Raw genomic sequence first — 19672 nt, forward strand, 5'->3', positions numbered from 1 at the left:
CCCAGCTTTTTTGTCCCTGAGCGCTGGGAGAACAGGCTTGAGCCAGGGCAAAATGGAGTGGGAGGCAGAGGACTCTCCCAGAGCCAGCTCCAGCGGCTACACGCAGGGGGTTCCCTCCCCTTCGGATTGCCTGTCAATCCTCCTGGGCCCTGAGTCCTTCCCAGCCGAGTAAGAAGACAGAGCATTTCTTTAAAATGATCATAGCTATGCCTTTTTCTGCACATAACTAAAGACTTTCTACTTTAACTGTTTGTGGAGACTTTAGGATTAGCAATTCCTTGCTTGTTTTCCTACTAACCGGATGGTACTAATATTCTGGCTTGAGTTTATAATCTGTGTTTAAAATGTTTGTTTTCCCATGGTGGTTGCCACGACCAATAAAACTCATAATTTTTTTCTTAAGGATTCGGGACAAGCTATACCGCTTGTAGTTGAGAGCTGCATCCGATACATCAATTTATACGGTAAGCTCAGGCGCGGGGCAGTGTTTTCAGCTCTCTCCAGAACAGGTGCTAGGCTGTTCTCATAGGAAATGAGATTCTAATTCATCAGGAAGACTTCCTGTCACCACTCTGCTTCCGAGAAGGAAACGTTTTGCAGGACAGCTGCTCTTCTGAGTGCTGTCTTTTGAGCCTTGTGTGACAGGGGATGGAAAGACCCAGAAACTAGGAAAACTGGGGAGCAGGGAGGACATGGGCAGGAGAACCATTTTAGCCCCTTCCTCCCTCCCTGCCAACCCCAGAACTCTGCTTTGTGCGCTGAATGCAGTTGGCCAGTCAGTTAATACTGCAAGTTTGTAGTAAGCTCCATGAAAGAAGTACAGTGTCTGAGATTTGCTAACCATGGTATCCTCAGCACTTAACTTGTGCTTTCATCAATTTATTTATTCATTCCTCCAAAAATATTTTTCAGAGTGCATAGCAGGCACTGTTTGGACAAGGGGAGTACAGGCTTGAACAAGTACCAGTAAGGTACCAGCCATAGGTAGCTTACATTACCAATTAGAAGGGCAAGGAAATAAACAAGCAGAGAAATAAATAATGTAATTTCAGGTAGTGATAATGCCAAAAAACTAATGCAGAGAGAATAGAGAATGACCGGAGGGGGGCAAGGCTGGATTAAGGCTCCAGGACCCTTTAGGACTCTAGGGAGTAGAGGAAACCAGCCACGTAGTCCAGGTGTAGAGAAGGGCAAGTGTAAAGGCCTAATATGGGACAAGGCCAGTGTGACTGGACAAAAATGGGCCAGGGACATAGGTGGTAGAAAGTCAATGTTGGTTAACGAAAGAAATAAAAAAGCATCTATTGAGCACATGCTATGTACAAACCAAACTTTGATGAAAGCCTGCCTTTTAAGAGTAAACACTTTCCTGAATTATAATGTGGAGAGTTGTCTTATATAGAAAAAACAAATCCCAGGAAAAGGATCAGAGTCTCCCCCTTTAATCCCCATTTAAAAGGAGGGAGGCCCTTCAATTCCCTCAACCCTATAGACTGCTGTATGTCATTGCTGTTGGGTCAGGTGTCAGGATCTCCTTTGTTCTGGCCTTGTATTGACACTTAAGAAACCAAGATTGTTTTTCTTTAATGATTTAATCTTTCCTAAACTCCTCGATCCCAGGCCAGCGTGTGCTTTAGAATCTAGCTTTTCTTGAAGGAAGACAATGTCAGTGTTAGGGGAGGGAGGGATGGGACAGTGGTACTGATCCTTTTTGTTCAAAATCTCTGAGGCCATTCCATTCAGATGGCATTTATAAACTCAGGCTAAGCTCCTTGGTGCCAATGCAACTAGTAAATTCGGTAGCAACAAGCATTAACCATTTATCTGCCTGAGCTGACTTATTAGTTAAATTGGAAGTTATCCACTGACCCAGTCTTGATATGTTTCTTGTGGCCTTTTTCTCCAAACCCAGACAAGAGACACAGACATATGAAGCAGGATGTGTCTGAGTATTTTGGCCAACCACAGTTCATTGCAAAGGCTATTTGGGGCTTCTACCAGGAGACCTTCATTGGGAATGACTCTCTTATAAAGGGTGGTGGGAGAAAGAGACAAGCAGTGGGGTGAGTCACCCAAGTCCCCAGTGGTCTGATGAGCTCAAGGCCTCATGGCATTTTTCTTTCTTTCCTTTTTTTGTTTTTTCTTATAGGACTCCAGCAGCAAGGGATCTTCAGAGTGCCAGGATCTCAGGTTGAAGTGAATGACATAAAAAATTCCTTTGAGAGAGGTAGGTGCAGAATGACCAATTCAAGCTTGTGGCCAGGGAAAGCCAAGGCAGGTGTTAACACATGTCTTAGAGCCAGTGGTGTGCAGTGACTTTATCTTGGTAGTTTCAAATCAACCGTGGTGGGAGTATTTACACCACAGAAATGGGAAAACACTAAGATCTTTTCTTTTTCTTTTTCCTCTCCAACAAATTAGCTGTTAAACATTTACCAACACACATGGGTGACTTTTTCTTGTGGGCTGTATAGTGGTTGCTGGGAAAGAGGGCCTTATAAAAGCACTCTGGAATGATTATACAAGTCTGCAAAGGCTACTGTGTTTTAGAAAAGTTGAAAGAACATAGATAACACTGAGTGGCTTTTAGAATATCCTAATTCTTCATTTCCTGTGTAGTATTTTTGGCAAAGCTACACATTAGGAGGAAGAGACCATACACTTTTTCCGCCCCCAGTGAGGTTACCTAGTTCTCACTTTAATTAACCAAAGGTATAGAAGCTTATTAGAAATGAAGCGACCACCAGAACAGGAGCACATGTGGCTTCTTTGGTGTAACCCTCCTTGGCCTCAGATTCCCTGATGGGGACAGATAGATGGAGAGTGACTGTGTCCATGCAAAGTAAGGACTCACTGCGTCAGGAAGAGTTCATTTCTTAATCCACCTCTGCCTTTTTATAGTAGGTGCTTATCTCACATTCTATAACATCTCTACTGTCAGTTTACCAGCATTTTAGAAGGATAACATTTCCACATTTACATAGGACCCAATCCCAAACCCATTTACCCACAGTATATCACATCCCATTTTTTTAAAATCCTTACCCGACGATATGTTTATTGATTTTTAGAGTGAGAGGAAGGGAAGGAGAGAGAGGAGGAGGAGGAGGAGGAGGAGGAGAGAGAGAGAGAGAGAGAGAGAGAGAGAGAGAGAGAGAGAGAGAGAACATCCATATGAGAGAGAAATATTGATTGGCTGCCTCCCTTACATACCCCAACCGGGGATCAAACCTGCAACCTTTTTGGTGTATGGGATGACACTCCAACTAACTGAGTCACCTGGTTGGGGCTATCACATCCCACTTTACAAAGCAATTTTTACCCATTGTTCTAACCATGGGAGGGAGGTATGTAGTTTTTCCTTGTTGGCTATGCTCCGAACAGGCCTCCCCCTGAGGTTCCAGCCCTAGAATTCTCCCTCCTTATTACAGGGCTTCCCCTGACAAGGCTGCCTCTTGTGCACATTCACCCCCTCCCTAACCTACCACTTCCATCCTGAGGTCTAGCTCAGAATGGAGGAAGCATTCTGCTAGCCCAAGGCGGTCACCACCACAGCCCCCAGCACAGACCTCTGAGGCCCTAAGGCACTGACTTGGAACCAGGTATAGAGAGCAGGATTTGGCTGGATGGGGTACTCAGTGGCCTCCTAGCGTCTGGGGAGCTTAAGTTCTGGAGTTCATTCCAGCATCTTGGGCACTTAGAACCAGAAAGCCCCAGAATTCCCCTGCTCCAAACTCTTACTCTTTATTCATCCACTTATTTACCCATTTAAGCAGAATGCATTGAGCCCTACACTGCACTAGGTACTGGACTAGGGCCTGAAAATACCACAGGATCAAAAGACCGTCATTGCTAGTGGGAGAGCAAAGACAGCATGATCAGTGGAAGGATGGAGGAAGCACTGGGCAGCATGCCCAGCTTGGATGGAGCGGGGAGGAATGGCAAAGCCCAGGAGACTTCCTGGAGGAGGAAATGCCTAAGCTAAGCTTAAAGAGTAAGAGCCAGGGAAAGGGGCTTCTATACCCAGGGAACAGCATGTGCAAAGGCCACAAAGCAAGAGGTAACTCATCAGCATCCCTGATGGAAGTGTCATTCATCCTTCCCTGAGCTTCCCTTGACCACACTGGACAGCCTAGTCTAGAGCTTTGTTTCTTCATTTTCCCAGCTCCTTAGCACCTTTGCTGCCCTCTGTTCTTTGTAAATGAACAGAAACATGGTCTGCAACCTTTGCTGGTTCCATCCTCCTGGGCTCATCCCATTATACAGAATTCCTTGAATCTCATGGGTAAACTCACTGCATGGTGCCTGCAGCCTGGCGAGCGCCCACCCTGGCATTTTCCTGCTTCCCCACATCCTATAAGTAACCTCACTGGGGGCGCCATCCCCACCCCAGAAGCACTGCTTTCTTTCCTTCTTGAATGTGGTTTTCTAAGTTTAGCACCTTCTGTCACTTGCGTGGGTGCCTTGCAGGTTGATATGAAATTTAAAAGAATTCTTTGCTCCTAATAAGCCTTGGACCACCCCAGGCAGAGCTCTGCTGGGCAGAGATCACCTGACCCAAATCTCAGCTGCAAAAAATATCTGCTTTTTCTTTGTGCTGTGTATGCAGTTGGCTCCTTTCCCTCTCCACCATTCCCAAATGACTCTCATTCTCTTGCCGGCCTGTCCTTCTGCTCCACCTGAGCATACAGTGAAGCATGGCTTATTCTAGAAGAATCGTTCCTGGTATGTCTTTTTTGAGAAAAGTCTGTTCCTGGCTTCTTTGGGCTGGCTAGGGCCCAGATTTCTCACTTATTCTTTTTCTGTTTCTTGACATTCACCAACCAGCTGCCCTGGGTTAGACTCCTCACCCAGCTGACCTGGGTCACCTCCTTCCACCTTTCCTGAAACTCACGGTGTTTCTCCACCCAACCCCCAGCCCCCAACAACAACCAGGTGGCCTGAGCTTATGCAGGGCTCAGCATTTCTCCTCGCCCACTCCTCACATCCCACATGCTCTAACGTGTGACAGAACTTTACAAAACCAGTACATTGTGTGTGTTTTTTTCTTTTATTTTCTAAAATTCAAATCCCCCAATCCCTGCAGGGTACCTGACCTTTTACCACTTGTTCAGAGAGCTGGGTCTTCTCCTTCTGCGGCCCCTTCTTCTCTGGAGCAGAGGTTCTTGCCCACATTTCCTGCATCCAATGGTTGAAAGAAGCACCGGTCTCTTTTCCGTAATTTTCTGGAAAGCCACTCTTGGCAAACACATCAGGGAAGGGCAGGATTCCGCAGCTGTGCCTTGGTGAGAGCCACTGCTTGCTGTCGTTTTCCAGGCCCGCTTTCCACCTCTCTGTATCCCCCACAAACCAACCCCCGTCCTCACTGTACATCAGGGTGAGGGAATAGCCAGTGGTCTCTCTTATTGGGAGTGTGGCTGGAAAGAGACCAAATGACCCTTTCCCCTCTGCACGGATCAAGACAGGGTTTGGATTTGGGGCTGAAGTGATGGCCTGTACCGACTGACACATCCTAGCCTCAACCTGGCCTTTCTGAGACTGTTTCCTGCCCCAGGAGGAGGGGTGTGGCCAGGAGCCATGGGAAGAGCTGTTATGTTGAAGAGCTTCAGGAGGGGCTCGAGTGGACCTGTAGCCACAGAGAACTGCCCTTGTGAGAGAGACTCCCTGCATCTTCCTGCCGTGCCCCAGTCCAGCAGCAGGTTCCCCTTAAGCATACACTGTGTTCACACTCTTCCCTGGACACAGCCCTGCCTAAGTCTCCGGCAGTGCCCAGGTGACCTGGCTGAAAGTTGTCTGTGGGAAGGGCTGTTTCGTAACAATTCTAGCTCCCCAGGACATTCGCTAGCAAAGTGCGAACACAGCTTTCTCTCAACTTGCCCGGCATTTTAGCTCTAATTGTCCTCCTGGAGGAAGCCATCTTTCACACGAACTATCCTGCTCATCTCGAGCTCTGGAATTCCATTCATTTCTGGAGCCAAAACTGACTAGTCTTGCAGAGAGCCAAAGGCCTGGGCTAGGAGGAAGGAATTTTTGGACAGCTCCTTTTACAGACTGTGTGTCTACTGAGAGGCAGAGCAAGAGTGAGAGGTGTGTGTGTATAAAGTCAATGTGTTAATCACACTTAACAAGGGGGGGGTTAATATGGAGACAAAAATCCATGCACTTTTGCATCATGAGAATACAGGAGTAATGTGTGGTAGTAACAAGGAAACAGCTTAATATAGTGCAGTTTTAGATCGCGTATGGTCCTTCAGAGGGGCCCGAGGACTGCTATAGGGATAGGGAGGCTGAGGGGATAGGGCTTGGGCCTCTCCTCTGAGTTCAGCTAAGACAGCTTTGTTCTATATGTTGAACATTCATAGGAACTGTTTTCTTGAAAAAGAAAAAAAGGTTGAGATTCTACTGTAAAGGAAGAAGGGAGGGAGGAATGGGAGGAAGGAAGGGAGGGAGGGAGGGAGGGAGGGAGATAGGATGCATGCAGGCAGGCAGACAGACAGAATTGAAAGGGTAGAAGAAGGGTGATCTCCCAGGTAGTATGAGATCCGGGAGTGGCTGGTGTCTGCTCCTGACTCTGTGAATGTGGATAAGTTGTTTCACTTGCTGGGGCCTCAGCTTTCTCACAGCAGAGAGTGGTGGTGTTGGAACCATGACTCCCTCAGTGCCTGCGATGCTGTTGTGAGGATTAAGAGAGATCACATATGTGAATGTACTATGTCAGCATAGGAAATTATTTTTTAAATGTTTTCTCTCTTTCTTCCCCATGAGAAAGTCTTGTGGGGGAAGCATTCTCTCTCTCCCCATGGGAACATCTGAGAGATCCTTCTATGGAGCACTGGTGTCCTGGCTGCCACATACAGTCATTCAGGTTGGGCACTGCACAAGGGCACTCAGCCAGGAGGGTAGGTGGGAGGTGGCTCTGGCCGATGCTCTGTACCCCACAGCCCAGCTCAGGAAGGAAGGGGGCTCTCTCTAATTAGCACCACAGCATGCTGGGGCTTGCCAAGGCCCTGGCAGTGACACACATTCTCCTCCTGTGGAGGCAGGGAAAAGAGCCAAGTATGGCCGTCCCGTTCTGCTCTTCATTGCTCACCTGCCTTAGCGCGCTCTGGGCTGTTCCAGGAGGAGGGCAAGAAGCCATTGTGCAGACTTCTCTCAGCACCTTCAGGGAGGTGGCAGGTTGCGCCCCGTTTCCTCTCACCTTCCCCACGGAAGCCATCCTGGTGGAGAACTAGCTCAGCAGCCCCTGCTGAAATTGAAAAGTGCTGTTCTCCTGAGGGATCATTTGCCCTGTCCGATTAAAATGCAGCAGGTTGTCAGCATTCCGTGGGCAGGGCTGTGGGAAAGAAGCGTCTTCCTGGGTTGCTAGGAGGAGTGTAAACCATGCGCCCCAGTAGAGAGAAAGCAGATGCAGCAGCGTGCGTGTCAGTGGATGAGCGTAAATTGATGAGTGTAAGTGAAGGGTGATGGGTGGTCATTATTTTGTTTTTACAACATTTCTATAGATTTGAGCATTTACAAAATCAGTTGGCAGGGAGAGCTCTAACCTTGCTGTGTTGAGGAGGTTGTCCCACTGCCTCCTCCAGCCCAGGCTGGCCTGGCCATCTCTTCCGCCGTCTGCACTCTCCCTGCCTCCTTACCAAGCTGGATCATCACCCCCATTTCCTCACAGGCGAAGACCCCCTTGTGGATGATCAAAACGAAAGAGACATCAACTCAGTCGCTGGTGTTTTAAAGCTGTATTTCCGAGGACTGGAAAACCCACTCTTTCCTAAGGAAAGGTTTCAAGACTTGATATCGACTATTAGTAAGTATTTCCCCCGTGGAATGATCATTTCCTTGATAAACCTTTAGTGAGGTTGCACGATGGGCTCATCACTGTGCTAGACACACAGGTGGGACAATGTGAAGGAAGCAGCATAGCCCTTGTCCTCATAGAACTTAAAACCTAGTTGTGGAAATATGGTGGTTTATCCTGGAAGAGCTTGTGGGCATGGTACACACCTGGGTATGGAAGGGGCTTCAGAAGAGAAGAGGAGAGAAAGACTTAGCTTCTCAGATCATAGCTGAGAGTGATGTGAGCTGAGTCTTCAGGAGGCATGGACAGAGGGGGATCCTGGGAAGGGTCGGGGACACACAGACCAGTGGACGGAGCGGGAGGGTGTCCCGCGTCCAGTGCATGGTGCAAGAGACTGGAAGGGTCCAATGGAGCAAGAGGGGGAAGACCTTGAATCCCTTGCAAGGACTCCAGAGATTTTCCCCTTGGGTAATGAGAAGCCATGGAGGGTTTGGGAGTCAGGTCAGCAAGATAACAAATAAGGGAAATGGTGAGAACAAGTTGACTTGGGGCTTCCTCTGATCACTAGCCATTGGAGTCCTTCTTGACTGGTATGTCTGTGGATGAAGGCAGGAGCCCAGTCGAGGCACCTTGACTGCAAGATGCCAAAATCCAAGGCAACCTTTTGGGAATGTTTTTAAAATAAACTTTTAATATTAGAATATGAGAATTTTAGTATTTTGGAATAAACTCTTTAATATGATTTACAGAAAATTAGCCCACACCCACTTTCACTAGGGATGCTCCTCACAGTGCTCTGAGAGAGATCAGCCATGAAAGTGCCCCAGGAAGCTGATGGGAGCCTAGGGAGGCTTCACCTCTCTCACCTGCCTGGTGTAAAAGACCCTTCCCCCACCCTCTGCCCTCCATACTATTTCCTGCTCATCTTTCCAGACCCACTTCAAGCTCCAGATCAGCTCTCAGAAATTCCAGGCCACAAAGGTCCAACCTTGTCTGAGCCCTGTGTCACTTGCTCAGCCAGTATTTCCAGTTCCCAAGCAGGGTCCTCAGCAGACAAGGTCGTTGACCTCTGGCACAAGCTCATAACATTGGGTAACTTGAATCACACCATGAGAAAGAATGTCCCTTCTCAGTTCCTTCCCAAACCCTGTGATTATTTACATCAAGGAGAAAACCTCATGCGTCAATCTCCCTTCTACAGGGAGAGATGGAATTCAGTCTCAGGAACTTCTGTATAGAACAATGTCTACCTAAACTTTAGTAACATTGTTTTCTTCGCATTGTATCTATTTTTATGTTACCTTCTAATATGGCAAATGATCCTGGTTTCTCATTTACAAAGTGAGGTCAAGCCTCCTTTTTAAAATGTTTTAAGAATAAATTAATAAATAATAGTGGAGGTGGTACTAGGTAGGGCACGATGACTGAAGCTGAGGACGTGGAGGGGCAATGGAATCAGTAAAGGTGCAAGAGCTTTAACTCTGTGGGAAGGCTTCGGCAAGGATCACTGGAGCCAGACCTTGAAGGTGTAGGCTGGAGTGTGCCCAACAGAGAAGAGATATCAATAGTGTGTGCAAAGGCCCAGGGGCAGCCAAATCCTTTGTGAGAGCAATGTGGTGGACAAAGTGGCCTGGCACAGAGTTTCTCAAGGGGGCACTATTGGCATTTAGAATGGGCAGTGCCTTGTTGTGTGTTACTTATACTCAGGACAGTTAGCACCTTGCCCCCCTGGATCCCAAATGCCAGTAGCACCCTCCAGTCACTATGATAACCTCAGACAATACCTCATATATTTGTAAATGCACTACTACTTCATTTGAGAAGCACGGCTCTAAATCATCTTCAGATACTTTGGGAAGGGGCCATGACTAGCAGATGGGGCATGCAAGGTTGGATGAAGCCCCATCATGAAGGGCCTTTGATGCAAAGGAGAAACAGAAGTGGTACATTAGAAGAAACATGTTTGACAGAATGTGGAGGCTGGAGGGAGGGGCTCTGTGAGAAAAAAACGTATTTTCTGAAAAAGAAACTGACATGGATTTGTGTATCAGCCCAGCATCAGCCCTGCAGCTAAACATCAGGGCTTCAACAGCTCATTCTTCTTAGCACCATCCTTTCCTCTCCACGAGGCAAAGCCCACAAAGCACTTTTCTCTCCTTATCAAGCCCAATTTGCTGCTCCCACCCCTAGCTTGACTGATAAAAATACCAGCGTGTCTAGGATTGACCTGAAAACGAGTCAGAGACGAGATCCCAAGCATCTGCCAGGCTCTTTATCCAATATATAGCTTGAGAGGCAGTTATTTATTCAACACTCTCTTCCTGAGTGCCTACAATGTGCCGGCCTGTCCTGTAGCTGGTATTTATAAAGAGTTTAATGAAACATGGGCAACCTGTATTCATCAGGACTCATAAGTTACAGGTGACAGAAACTCAACTTATACTAGTTTAATCCGTAAAAGTGAATGTATTGGCTCACATTCCTGAAAAGTTTAGGGCCCTGCTGACGCAGACTTCATGTGGCACCAGCAGGAATCTGTCCCCTCTATCTCTATGCTGTCGTCACTTTCAGGCAGGGTCTTTTTCCCTGGGATCCCCCAGCTGCTTCACACTTCCCCCTACCCAGTTTCAAGAGGGCGCCTCTCTCTAGATTTTTCCAACCCTAAGTCCCAAGGATCAACTGCGCTTGGTTCTCATTAGGACATGTACCCTTCCCTGGACCTACCCAGGGGCCAGGGCAATGTGATACTTTGACTGGGCAGGCCAGGGTCACATTTCAGTCCCCAGAACTGAGTACAACTGGCTCCCTTGAACTACATGGGCTGATCTAGGAGGTGGGACTTGCAAATGTTGGCTGCTTGACCCACTGAGGTGATGGGCAAGCCTGAAAGCCCCTTTATGTTGCAGAACTGGAGAGCCCAGCTGAGAGGGTGCACCAGATCCAACAAATCCTTGTCACCCTTCCTCGCGTGGTCATCGTGGTCATGAGATACCTCTTCGCTTTCCTCAACCAGTGAGTTGTCTAGCCAGGGGGCCCCCTCCTCTTTCACTCAGCCCTGGCCTCCTTTGGGAGGGGGGTCCTGAGACTTTTGCAGGTACAACTGTTCTTAGAACATGGAACCCTCCCGGATTTGAGTGGAGCCCCAAGAGAAAGAAACCACAGGGGGAGGCTTTGCCTTCCCCAGATGACCTGTGGGTGCCTCCTGTCTTGTAGCCTCTCTCAGTATAGTGACGAGAACATGATGGATCCCTACAACCTGGCCATCTGCTTCGGGCCCACCCTCATGCACATTCCTGATGGGCAGGACCCTGTGTCCTGCCAGGCACACGTCAACGAAGTCATCAAAACCATCATCATCCATCATGAAGCCATCTTTCCCAGCCCCCGGGAGCTAGAAGGACCTGTGTATGAAAAATGCATGGCTGGAGGGGAAGAGTATTGGTAAGATTCCATTCCTCTTAATGTTATTATTATCATCATCATTGTTATTATTGAACAGGAACAGTAAGAAACCCTTTAATTTTATCACTGCTTTATAGTCTGTACTGCCAGACACATTTTCTCATTTGAGCTTCACAGACACCTGACGTGAACTACATGCATCAGTCAAGACTATTAATTTATAAGGGACATAAATACAAGTCAAATTGTCTTAAGCTAAATGGGAATTTATTGGTTTACTTAAAAAGTCTGAATCATGGCTTCAGGGATAGCTGGATCCAGGGGTTCAGCTATCATCAGGACTCGGTCCTGCAGTCTCCAGCCTGTGGCTTTGCTTTCTTCCATGTTGGCTTCATTCTCATGCAGCCTCTTTCTTGGTTGTTTCAGGGCATCTGGTAACTCCAGATTTAGAGCCCATTCTCTCAGCATTCCCAGTGGAAAAAAAAGCTTCTCCTTCCCAAATGTTCCAACTCAAGCCCAAGAATGATGTCTCCTTGCTGGGGCTAGAGTCTGGTGAACTAATCATATCGGTTAGCAGATAAAATGCTGTCCTTGGCCAGGTGAGATATAAGCACATCTCAGGCAGCAGGAAAGTAGATAATCCCCACCTCAAACTCTTGAACTGAGAGTAACACTCCCTACCATTGTCCCCATCCACCCAGGAGTTCTGAGTTCTCTTTTCCAGCAAAGTGAAGTCACTGTCTTTGGGAGCTCCACACCAGGTCAGCAGTTGCTAGTTAGGCATCTACACGGGGTCTGGGGAGAAATATGTCAGAACCTTATCAAATACAGGGCTGACTGCCTTCCCCAGGCTAAGGCCTTAAATGTGGTAAGATAGAAAATTTTCTTCAAATGTGGAAAAGACAGGAGATTCAGAACACCAGCTGACAGAGACCAGTCAAAGGGTTCACACTCTTTCTTTATTCCCAATCCAGGATGAGATCCAGCTATATATTTAGGCATTACCCACACTGCTTTGAGCCAGGTGCCTGCAGGAGTGTGTCTTTTGATTGTCAAAGCATTCCTCGATTCTTGAATCGCTTTAGTTCTGAGGGCATATTTGGGCAACTGCTTCAAAGAAGAGAGATCTTTCAGCTCGTTTCTCCGCAACACTTCCCTGCACAGAAAGCCTAGGTCCTGGTGTTATCTAATCACAGCTCTCTAATCTCATGTGAGGCCCAAGGAGCAAGTCTGTCCCTGTTCTGTGACGGAAACATTGAACCACCAGCAAGCAGACTTTCTAGACAAAGGGAAGCTTTTCAAGTTTTTGTAATCATTACCAGTTCTCTGTTCTTTTTGCAATATATATATATATATATTTATATTTAGTGTTCTGAGAAGGGTCCTGCAGATCTTATTGTACTTATCAAAGAACAATACACAGTCACCACACTTTTCTCAGTCTCACTGGCATCCCATGAGAAAAGAAACTATCAATTACATGGTCATTTTGGAGACATTTTCAACGCCCAAAAGGGGAATATGGCTGAGGGTCTCATCATAATGGACAACATTCATTGATTCAACAAATGGTTACTGAGCATCTGTACTGGCTCAGGCCCTGGACTGGGGCAGGGGGGATGTACCCCAAACAGGATTAACCCCTGATGTAGGGAGCTCTGGCAGAGGAGGGAATAGTGGGGCCCCTGAGCCACGGAGGTCAGGAAAGGCTTCCTGAAGGAAATAGTGGCTTAATTGAGACCTACAGAATGAACTGGAATCGGCCAGATGGGGAGCAGGCAAAGAATGCTCTAAACTGGAGCATTCAATAATGTGGGGCCCAGCCGGGCGTGGCTCAGCGGTTGAGCATCGACCTAGGATCCAGGAGATCGGGGTTCAATTTCTGGTCAGGGCACATGCCCGGGTTGTGGGTTAGGCAGCCGATCAATGACTCTCTCATCATTGATGTTTCTATCTCTCTCTCTTCCCCTCCTTTCCTCTCTCTGAAATCAATAAAGATATGTTTTAAAATAATAATAATAATAATGTGGGAAGCATTTCTGCATGTCCGGAGTGTTTCATGTGACAAGGAAGTAGTGAGGGAAGACGCTCTGCAGGCCAGCAGGAGCCGAGTTATGAGAGGGCTTAAACAAGCCATCGTGCAGTCTGGACCTTATTCAGGAGGCAACAGAGAATTTTTTATAATAAAATCTATATTCCTTTAAATAGTGTTGCAAATGTCACTGAGATGCCTTCCCTGACCACTCTATGTAGGTCCCCTCTGCTGTTCTTGTCTCTGCTCATTTGTTCCTATATAAAACATTTCCGTTTGCAGTTTTATTTCCTGGCCCATGGGGGCAGGCCTGACCCATCAATACATCCCTCCTGCCTAGCACAATGTCCGGCATACATTAGGACTCAATCAATGGCTCAGTGAAAAAACAACTGACCGACTATGTGAATGAACCCCGGCCTCAAGAAGCATATAATCTTGCTAGAGGGTAGCTGTTGGTGAAATTATCCCAGTGCATTAATGACTCAATTTGACGGGCATGGATTCATTCTACCACCCTGTCCATCAGGGTTGCCGGCCTGCTGCACCATCTGGACTGATCTGGGCTTTTGCATACAGCATCATAAGGCAGCTCTGAGGACCCCTGCTCCTCGTGAGCTTCATTCCACTTTGCTGGGTGTGTCATCCCCCTTGTAAGACAGGGAGCAAGGCTAAATGACTCACAGCACTTCCAAACTTTCTTTCTTTTCTACCCTGTGGTTCTTCTAAGGATACAGGCCAGAGTTTTAGCACTGCCCTCTGGATATTACAGAACACTTTGGCCTTGCCAAGGTGCAGATAAGCAACCTGGATAATATGGGCCCAGGGCCCAGGGCCAGCATATCCATTAGGCATAGTAGGCACAGTGCCCAGGGCCCACAATACTTTGAAATTCCTGGGTTGGGGGCATCTGGGGGAGGTTATGCAGGGAGGCATCCTGACCAAGGGGTTGGAAGTGGTTTTCTCTTATGAAGGAGGTCCATGGATAGTCAGATGGAAAAGACTGGATCAAGTGGACCTGGTTCTGATCTGGGTCAAGGCCCAGAATAGATTGGGCTGGTGCCAAGGGAGGCTAAGGGCAGTGTGAGGGCACAAAGCACCCCAACGAGTTCCCTTCCCGTGTTTCTTTGCAGTGACAGCCCGCACAGTGAGCCGGGGACCATTGACGAAGTTGACCATGACAATGGCACTGAACCTCACACTAGTGATGAAGGTGAGTGAGGGAAAATCTGGAACCAAGAAACCCGCCCGGGTCCTCTCATGCTGACACAGGACTGCCCACTGCTGGGCTGGCCCACATAACCCCCTCCAGCTTTGCAAGTCAGCACATTGTCCCCCAGAATAGATGGGGACTCAGAAAGACCTCAGAGGCTTGTGCCCTCCTGTTTATCATGTTCCCACCTGGCAGCCTCATCCCTTTCTGTGTCCTGCTGGCCCAAGTGCAAATCCAAGTGACAGGAGTTTCCTAAGTGGGAAGCATGCTTTGTCCCTCCGTTCCTCCCCCACCAGGAATCTGTTCTGTGCCCAGCCTGTGCTGAGACCTTGGGACATATCTATGAACTAGACAGGGGTTGTCAGGGACCTCCAGTCTCATCATCTGACACGTTGGGAGCAGCTCCCCATGATCCTGGACTACAGCTGCACCCCCAGGGTGATGGGTGCTGGAATATGAAGCCTAACAGGGGTGACCCAAAGGAGAGGAGGGAGAGAGGGGAAGGCCAGCCTGGGTTCTGAGGGGCTCGACTGGCCCTCCCTCCTCTTCTATACAAGAAGAAAAGAGCCAGGTTAGTCTCGAGGGAGCCTGGACTGTGCAGATAAGAAACCTGGATAACATGGGCCCGGCGCCAACATATCCATTAGGCAGAATATAGACAGTGTCCAGGGCCTAAGCTACTTTAAAATGGTTTACTTTCTTTTAAAGTAAGAAGAAAATGAATATGATCCAGTCTGGATTATATTCATCTTTATGCCAATACGGTTGTCAAATTTAGTTTTTAATGTTTTTTTTTAATGGAGGAAGGAATCCATGCAAGCAAAGTGCAGAGTGCCTGAGAAAGTCATCATGCAGCCCAGTGTAGACTAAGCACAGCCCCTCTTCTCCCTACGATAGTTTTGCTCTTTATAAATCATTATTTAGTAATTCTTTCATTGACCTTTGTGTTTCTTTTGTGGGACGATCCCAGGCCCTGTTGGCCACCATATTTGTGAGGACAGCTGGGTATGTACTCAGATGTGGTTTCTGGGAGCTGGTGAAAGAAGCAAGACTGATAGGAGGGTTTTCACATTCCAGTAGGACTATTTTAATTGCTAATGACAGAACTTCCAACTCAAACTGACTGAAGCATAAAGAGATTCAGATCATATACCTGAAACTCCTGGGGTAGGCATGGCTTCAGGCATAGCTAGATCCAGGGGCTTAGTTGATCTTGTCAGGGATTTGTCTCCATCTTGCTTTTCTGGCTCCCTGTGTTGGCTTCATTCTCAAGGAGGATATCCCTGCATGATAGTCTCTGGCAGTTTCAGACTTTCACCATCTCTTTTACACCAAGTCCCACTGGAAAAGAGCTTCCTTTTCATAACCGTTCCAAGAAAGCCCGTGGGGTGGAGTTGCACTGGGCTGCCTTGGGTCACGCACCCAGGCAAGAACCAATCACTGTGGCCCTAGAAGGAACCATTGGGTCAGGCCTGGGTCACAGATGCAGAAAAGCAAATCTAGGTATAATGTTGAGCTCTGCCAGCACCCTTAGAGGCTAAAGTCATCCTGAGAAAACTGCCCTCAGAGCCCTTGTTTGGAGATGTGAAGGCTGTCCCCTTCTGCTTGTTTGTAGCGATTTGCTTTTCTCTCTCCTTCTTTCCCTCTCTCTCTCTCTCCTGCCTGCAATTCCCACTCGCCCCCTACCACTTTTAACACTCCCACCCTTCTTGTTCTCACCATGTGTCACTTGCTTTATTTCTCTGGGGGGGGGGTGTCTGCGCACGCGCGTGCACACATGCATGGGTACGTGCGTCTCCCTCTTGCTCCACTTCTTTCTCTCAGCCTCTCTTCTTCCACTGGGGGAAAACACCTTTTGTCCAGTGAGACAGACCAATTTTTCAGAAATGAGATGTGCTGGGACTGCTGCTGGTGGAGGCAGCTACGTACATCCCCAGGAGGGCGGGTCAGGTGCCCTTTGAAGACTCTTGCAGCCCACCTTCCTGGGGCCTGAGGGTGCTGTCAGTCATCCCGCACCTGTTCAGTTTCCCCGAGCTCCTCAGCATGGGGGTGGAGGCTGCTGTGGGAAACTGGACTGAGGAGGAGGGCCAGAGAGAATGAGTCTCGCTGTGTGAGGAGAGAAGCAGCCACAGTAGGCTTCACCCCCCCACACACACTGAAAATGCTGCCTCGCTTCTCAGAGCAGACGCATAGTACCGCTGGAATCGGATAAGTCAGAGCTGCGTGTCTACTTCCCCAGAAGATCTCTGCTCCTGTAGATCTTTGCCCAGCTGCTGGTTTCTGAAAAGACAAAGGCAGGAAGGATTATCCTGAAGAGCCACCCCTGGGAGAGCCAGTTTCCTGCTCCCTGAAGGTTCTTACTGTATCCTGTGGGTTGGTGGGAGATGCTGAATCAGAGACATTCTTTGGGGAAAATTAATTGCACTTTCTAAAGGTTTACATTCTGACCCCACCCAGAACAGTCACAGAAACACTGAGCTGCAGGAGCAGTCAAGGGACACTGGACTCTGAGAATGGAGATCTGGATGTGAAAGGCAGGGAGAGAACTTTATGGCCTTGCGATCTGTGGCAAGGGAATGATAAAGATTGGGGTAGAAGTTAATGAAATAGAGAAAGAAAAATTACAGAGAAAATAAATGAAACCAAAAGCTGCTGCTTTGGGGGGAAAAAAATCAATGAAAATGACAGGCTTTTAGCTACCCTAACCAAGAAAAAAAAAGAGAAGACAAATTACTAGAACCAGAAGTTATAAACCCAGCAATACATTGTTATAATTATTTCCTTACCATCTGTAGTCTTTCCCTTGGCCCAGCTCAGCTTTACTCTCGCCTCCTTTGTGCTCTATCCACATATTACAGTTCTATATGCTACAGGCCCCAAAATACGTTATATACATATTTTATATACTTGCTTTTTAAGTCAATTAGGAGAATAAAAGAGAATTAAGAGAATAAAAGAGAAAAGAGAATAAAAGAGAAAATCATAAGAGCTTTACTGTTATGATTACATAATTACATTTTACTGGTGCTCTTTGATTTTTTTTAACTTGATTTTTATTGTTGACACTATTACAGAGGTTCCTGTTCCCCTGCCTTTGCCTGCCTCCACCCAGTCCCCATTCCCTCCTACCCTCTGGCCATAACCACACTGTTCTCTGTGTCTAAGCATGCTGTCTGAGGTCAGTGTTTGCTCTTTTTTCTGATCCCAGGAGGGCTCCTCTCAGCTGTTTTAATTCCTGGTTATCTTTTGCAGACTATCTGGCCTACAGTCCAGGCTGTATCTTCATTAAATCCACGAACCTGCCCCCAATTGCCTTTCACCATAACCTCCACTACTCTTGAGAGCACCCTTAGGCTTGGACTTCTCCAAGCTCTGTTGGCAATGAAGTCAGTTCCTTTGGGAAGAGATTAGCAGTTGTTTTATAGCCTGCTTCTTCCCCCAGGAAACATCTCTGAGGTATAGCTCTGGGCCCCAGGTTATCAGGGCCCTAATAGTCTCTGTGGTGCTGTGCCCAGGGGAGACCTTTCGTTCCATGAGGGAGGGTTGGCGGAAGAAGGGAACCCTCACCTCACCACTGCACTCACCTGGGACTTAGCTGCAGCAGCAGGTAGCTGGTGCTGAATGAGAAACACTCACCTCCTGTTCTTCTAGAGAAGAAAGCCGTCCAACTGGAAACGGAGGGAGAGGAGCCCCACGTTTTGGGCTGCAGCAGTCTGGAGTGGAGTCTCTGCCTTCCCTAGCTTGGGGGAGGGGACTGGTAGCAGTCTTGCTTCAAATTGCACAGATTCTCTTCTTTCTTACTGAATTTTTATCGATTCTCTTGAATAGATGTTTCTTTCTTTCATATTTTCCCTCAGGACCGTTTCCAGGGCTTTCAGTATCTATTTGTTTGTTTGCTTGTTTTTTTGGTGTGTTTTTCACAAGTTTCAATGAGGAGTGGGTCAGCAGACCTCACACTGTCACACCAGGTTGACCTCTCTCCTTTCCCCTTAAACAAAATCTAAATCATAATACTAGCTGGTGCCAAAGCCCGAGGCAATGGAAGAACCCAAGGCCATGAGTGAGAGAGGAGAGCAGAGGGGCCCCCTGTGGACAGGCCCCAGGTTATTTCATTACTTTAGTTGTAGAGAAGATGAGAGAGAAGAGAAGGCACATCCACGTTCCTAAGTTTAACATGGTGACTGTGGCCTCTAATACACTAGCCTGATGAGATTAACATTCTCTGGGCAGAGACAGTGTAGGGGTGAGGGTGGGGTGGGCAGGGGGCAGTGAGGCCGTATTTTGAGAAGAATGGAGGCATCTGCTGTCCTATACGGGCAGAGTGTGTGACCTAAAACTGTGTTCTCTGATGTGGCATCATTGGACAGGGCCATTGGAGCTTCCTGTCGGGACAGGCAGAGGGTAACGAGTGTGGGACATGTGAAATGCCCAGCTGCTCATTCTGAAATTAAAGGGAAGCTCCAGTGTGTGTTCATCTCCATGGCAGGCACCTGGATTTTTAAAAATTTATCTTTATTGTTGAAAGTATTACAGATGTCCCTTTTTTACCCCCATTGACCCCTCCACCCTGTTCCTGTCCCTTCCCACTCCCCCTCCCTCTGTTTTCACCGCACTGGTGTGTGTGTCCCTGGGTTATGCAGATAAGCATACAAATTCTTTGGTTCATCTCTTCCCGCTGCCCCACTCCCTTCCCTCTGAAATGCATCAATCTGTTGCATGCTTCCATGTCTCTGGGTCTATTTTGTTCATCAGTTTATTGTGTTCATTAGGTTCCACATTAAGTGAGGTCATGTGATACTTGTCTTTCTCTGATTGGCTTATTTCACTTAGCATAATACTCTCCTGGTCTGGCTGCTGTGGGGAGAAATGGCTCACCAAGTAAGAATGAAAGCAAGGAGGCCAGGTGGAGGGACAGCAGTGGCAGTGGAGGTGACTCAGGGGTCAGCTGGAAGGGGTTGCTGATGGATTAGATGTGGGACGCTCAAGAGTAAGCACAAGGGCTTGGCTGGAGCCAGTGAACATGGTGGTTCTATTTCCTAATCTGAAAGCTGAGGGAATTAAGTAAGTTTGGGGAGGGGTGTGTGGGAGAGTGGTACAGGGGAGAATCACATGTTTTATTTTAGGTATGATAAACCCAAATAATGGATTTCTTACTAACTGGTAGCTATTATTACTCTTCCCACCACACACACTTACATAATGACATCTGCACACGTATTTGCTCTCTGCT

At 47.7% G+C, this 19672-nt stretch overlaps 1 protein-coding gene across 2 annotated transcripts in view; it reads left to right on the forward strand.

The window, feature by feature from the left end:
• SRGAP3 (SLIT-ROBO Rho GTPase activating protein 3) overlaps positions 1–19672 on the forward strand; it is a 216020-nt gene that overhangs the window by 184425 nt on the left and 11923 nt on the right. For both annotated transcript variants that reach the window (XM_087825009.1, XM_016210005.2), the window contains 6 exons: positions 404–464; positions 2150–2227; positions 7670–7804; positions 10702–10807; positions 11009–11236; positions 14363–14442. In XM_087825009.1, the coding sequence (XP_087681135.1) occupies positions 404–464; positions 2150–2227; positions 7670–7804; positions 10702–10807; positions 11009–11236; positions 14363–14442 (688 nt within the window). The remainder of the gene's footprint in view (positions 1–403; positions 465–2149; positions 2228–7669; positions 7805–10701; positions 10808–11008; positions 11237–14362; positions 14443–19672) is intronic.

This window comes from Miniopterus natalensis, chromosome 15 (assembly GCF_054644295.1).
Source record: "Miniopterus natalensis isolate mMinNat1 chromosome 15, mMinNat1.hap1, whole genome shotgun sequence".
Lineage (NCBI taxonomy): Eukaryota > Metazoa > Chordata > Mammalia > Chiroptera > Miniopteridae > Miniopterus > Miniopterus natalensis.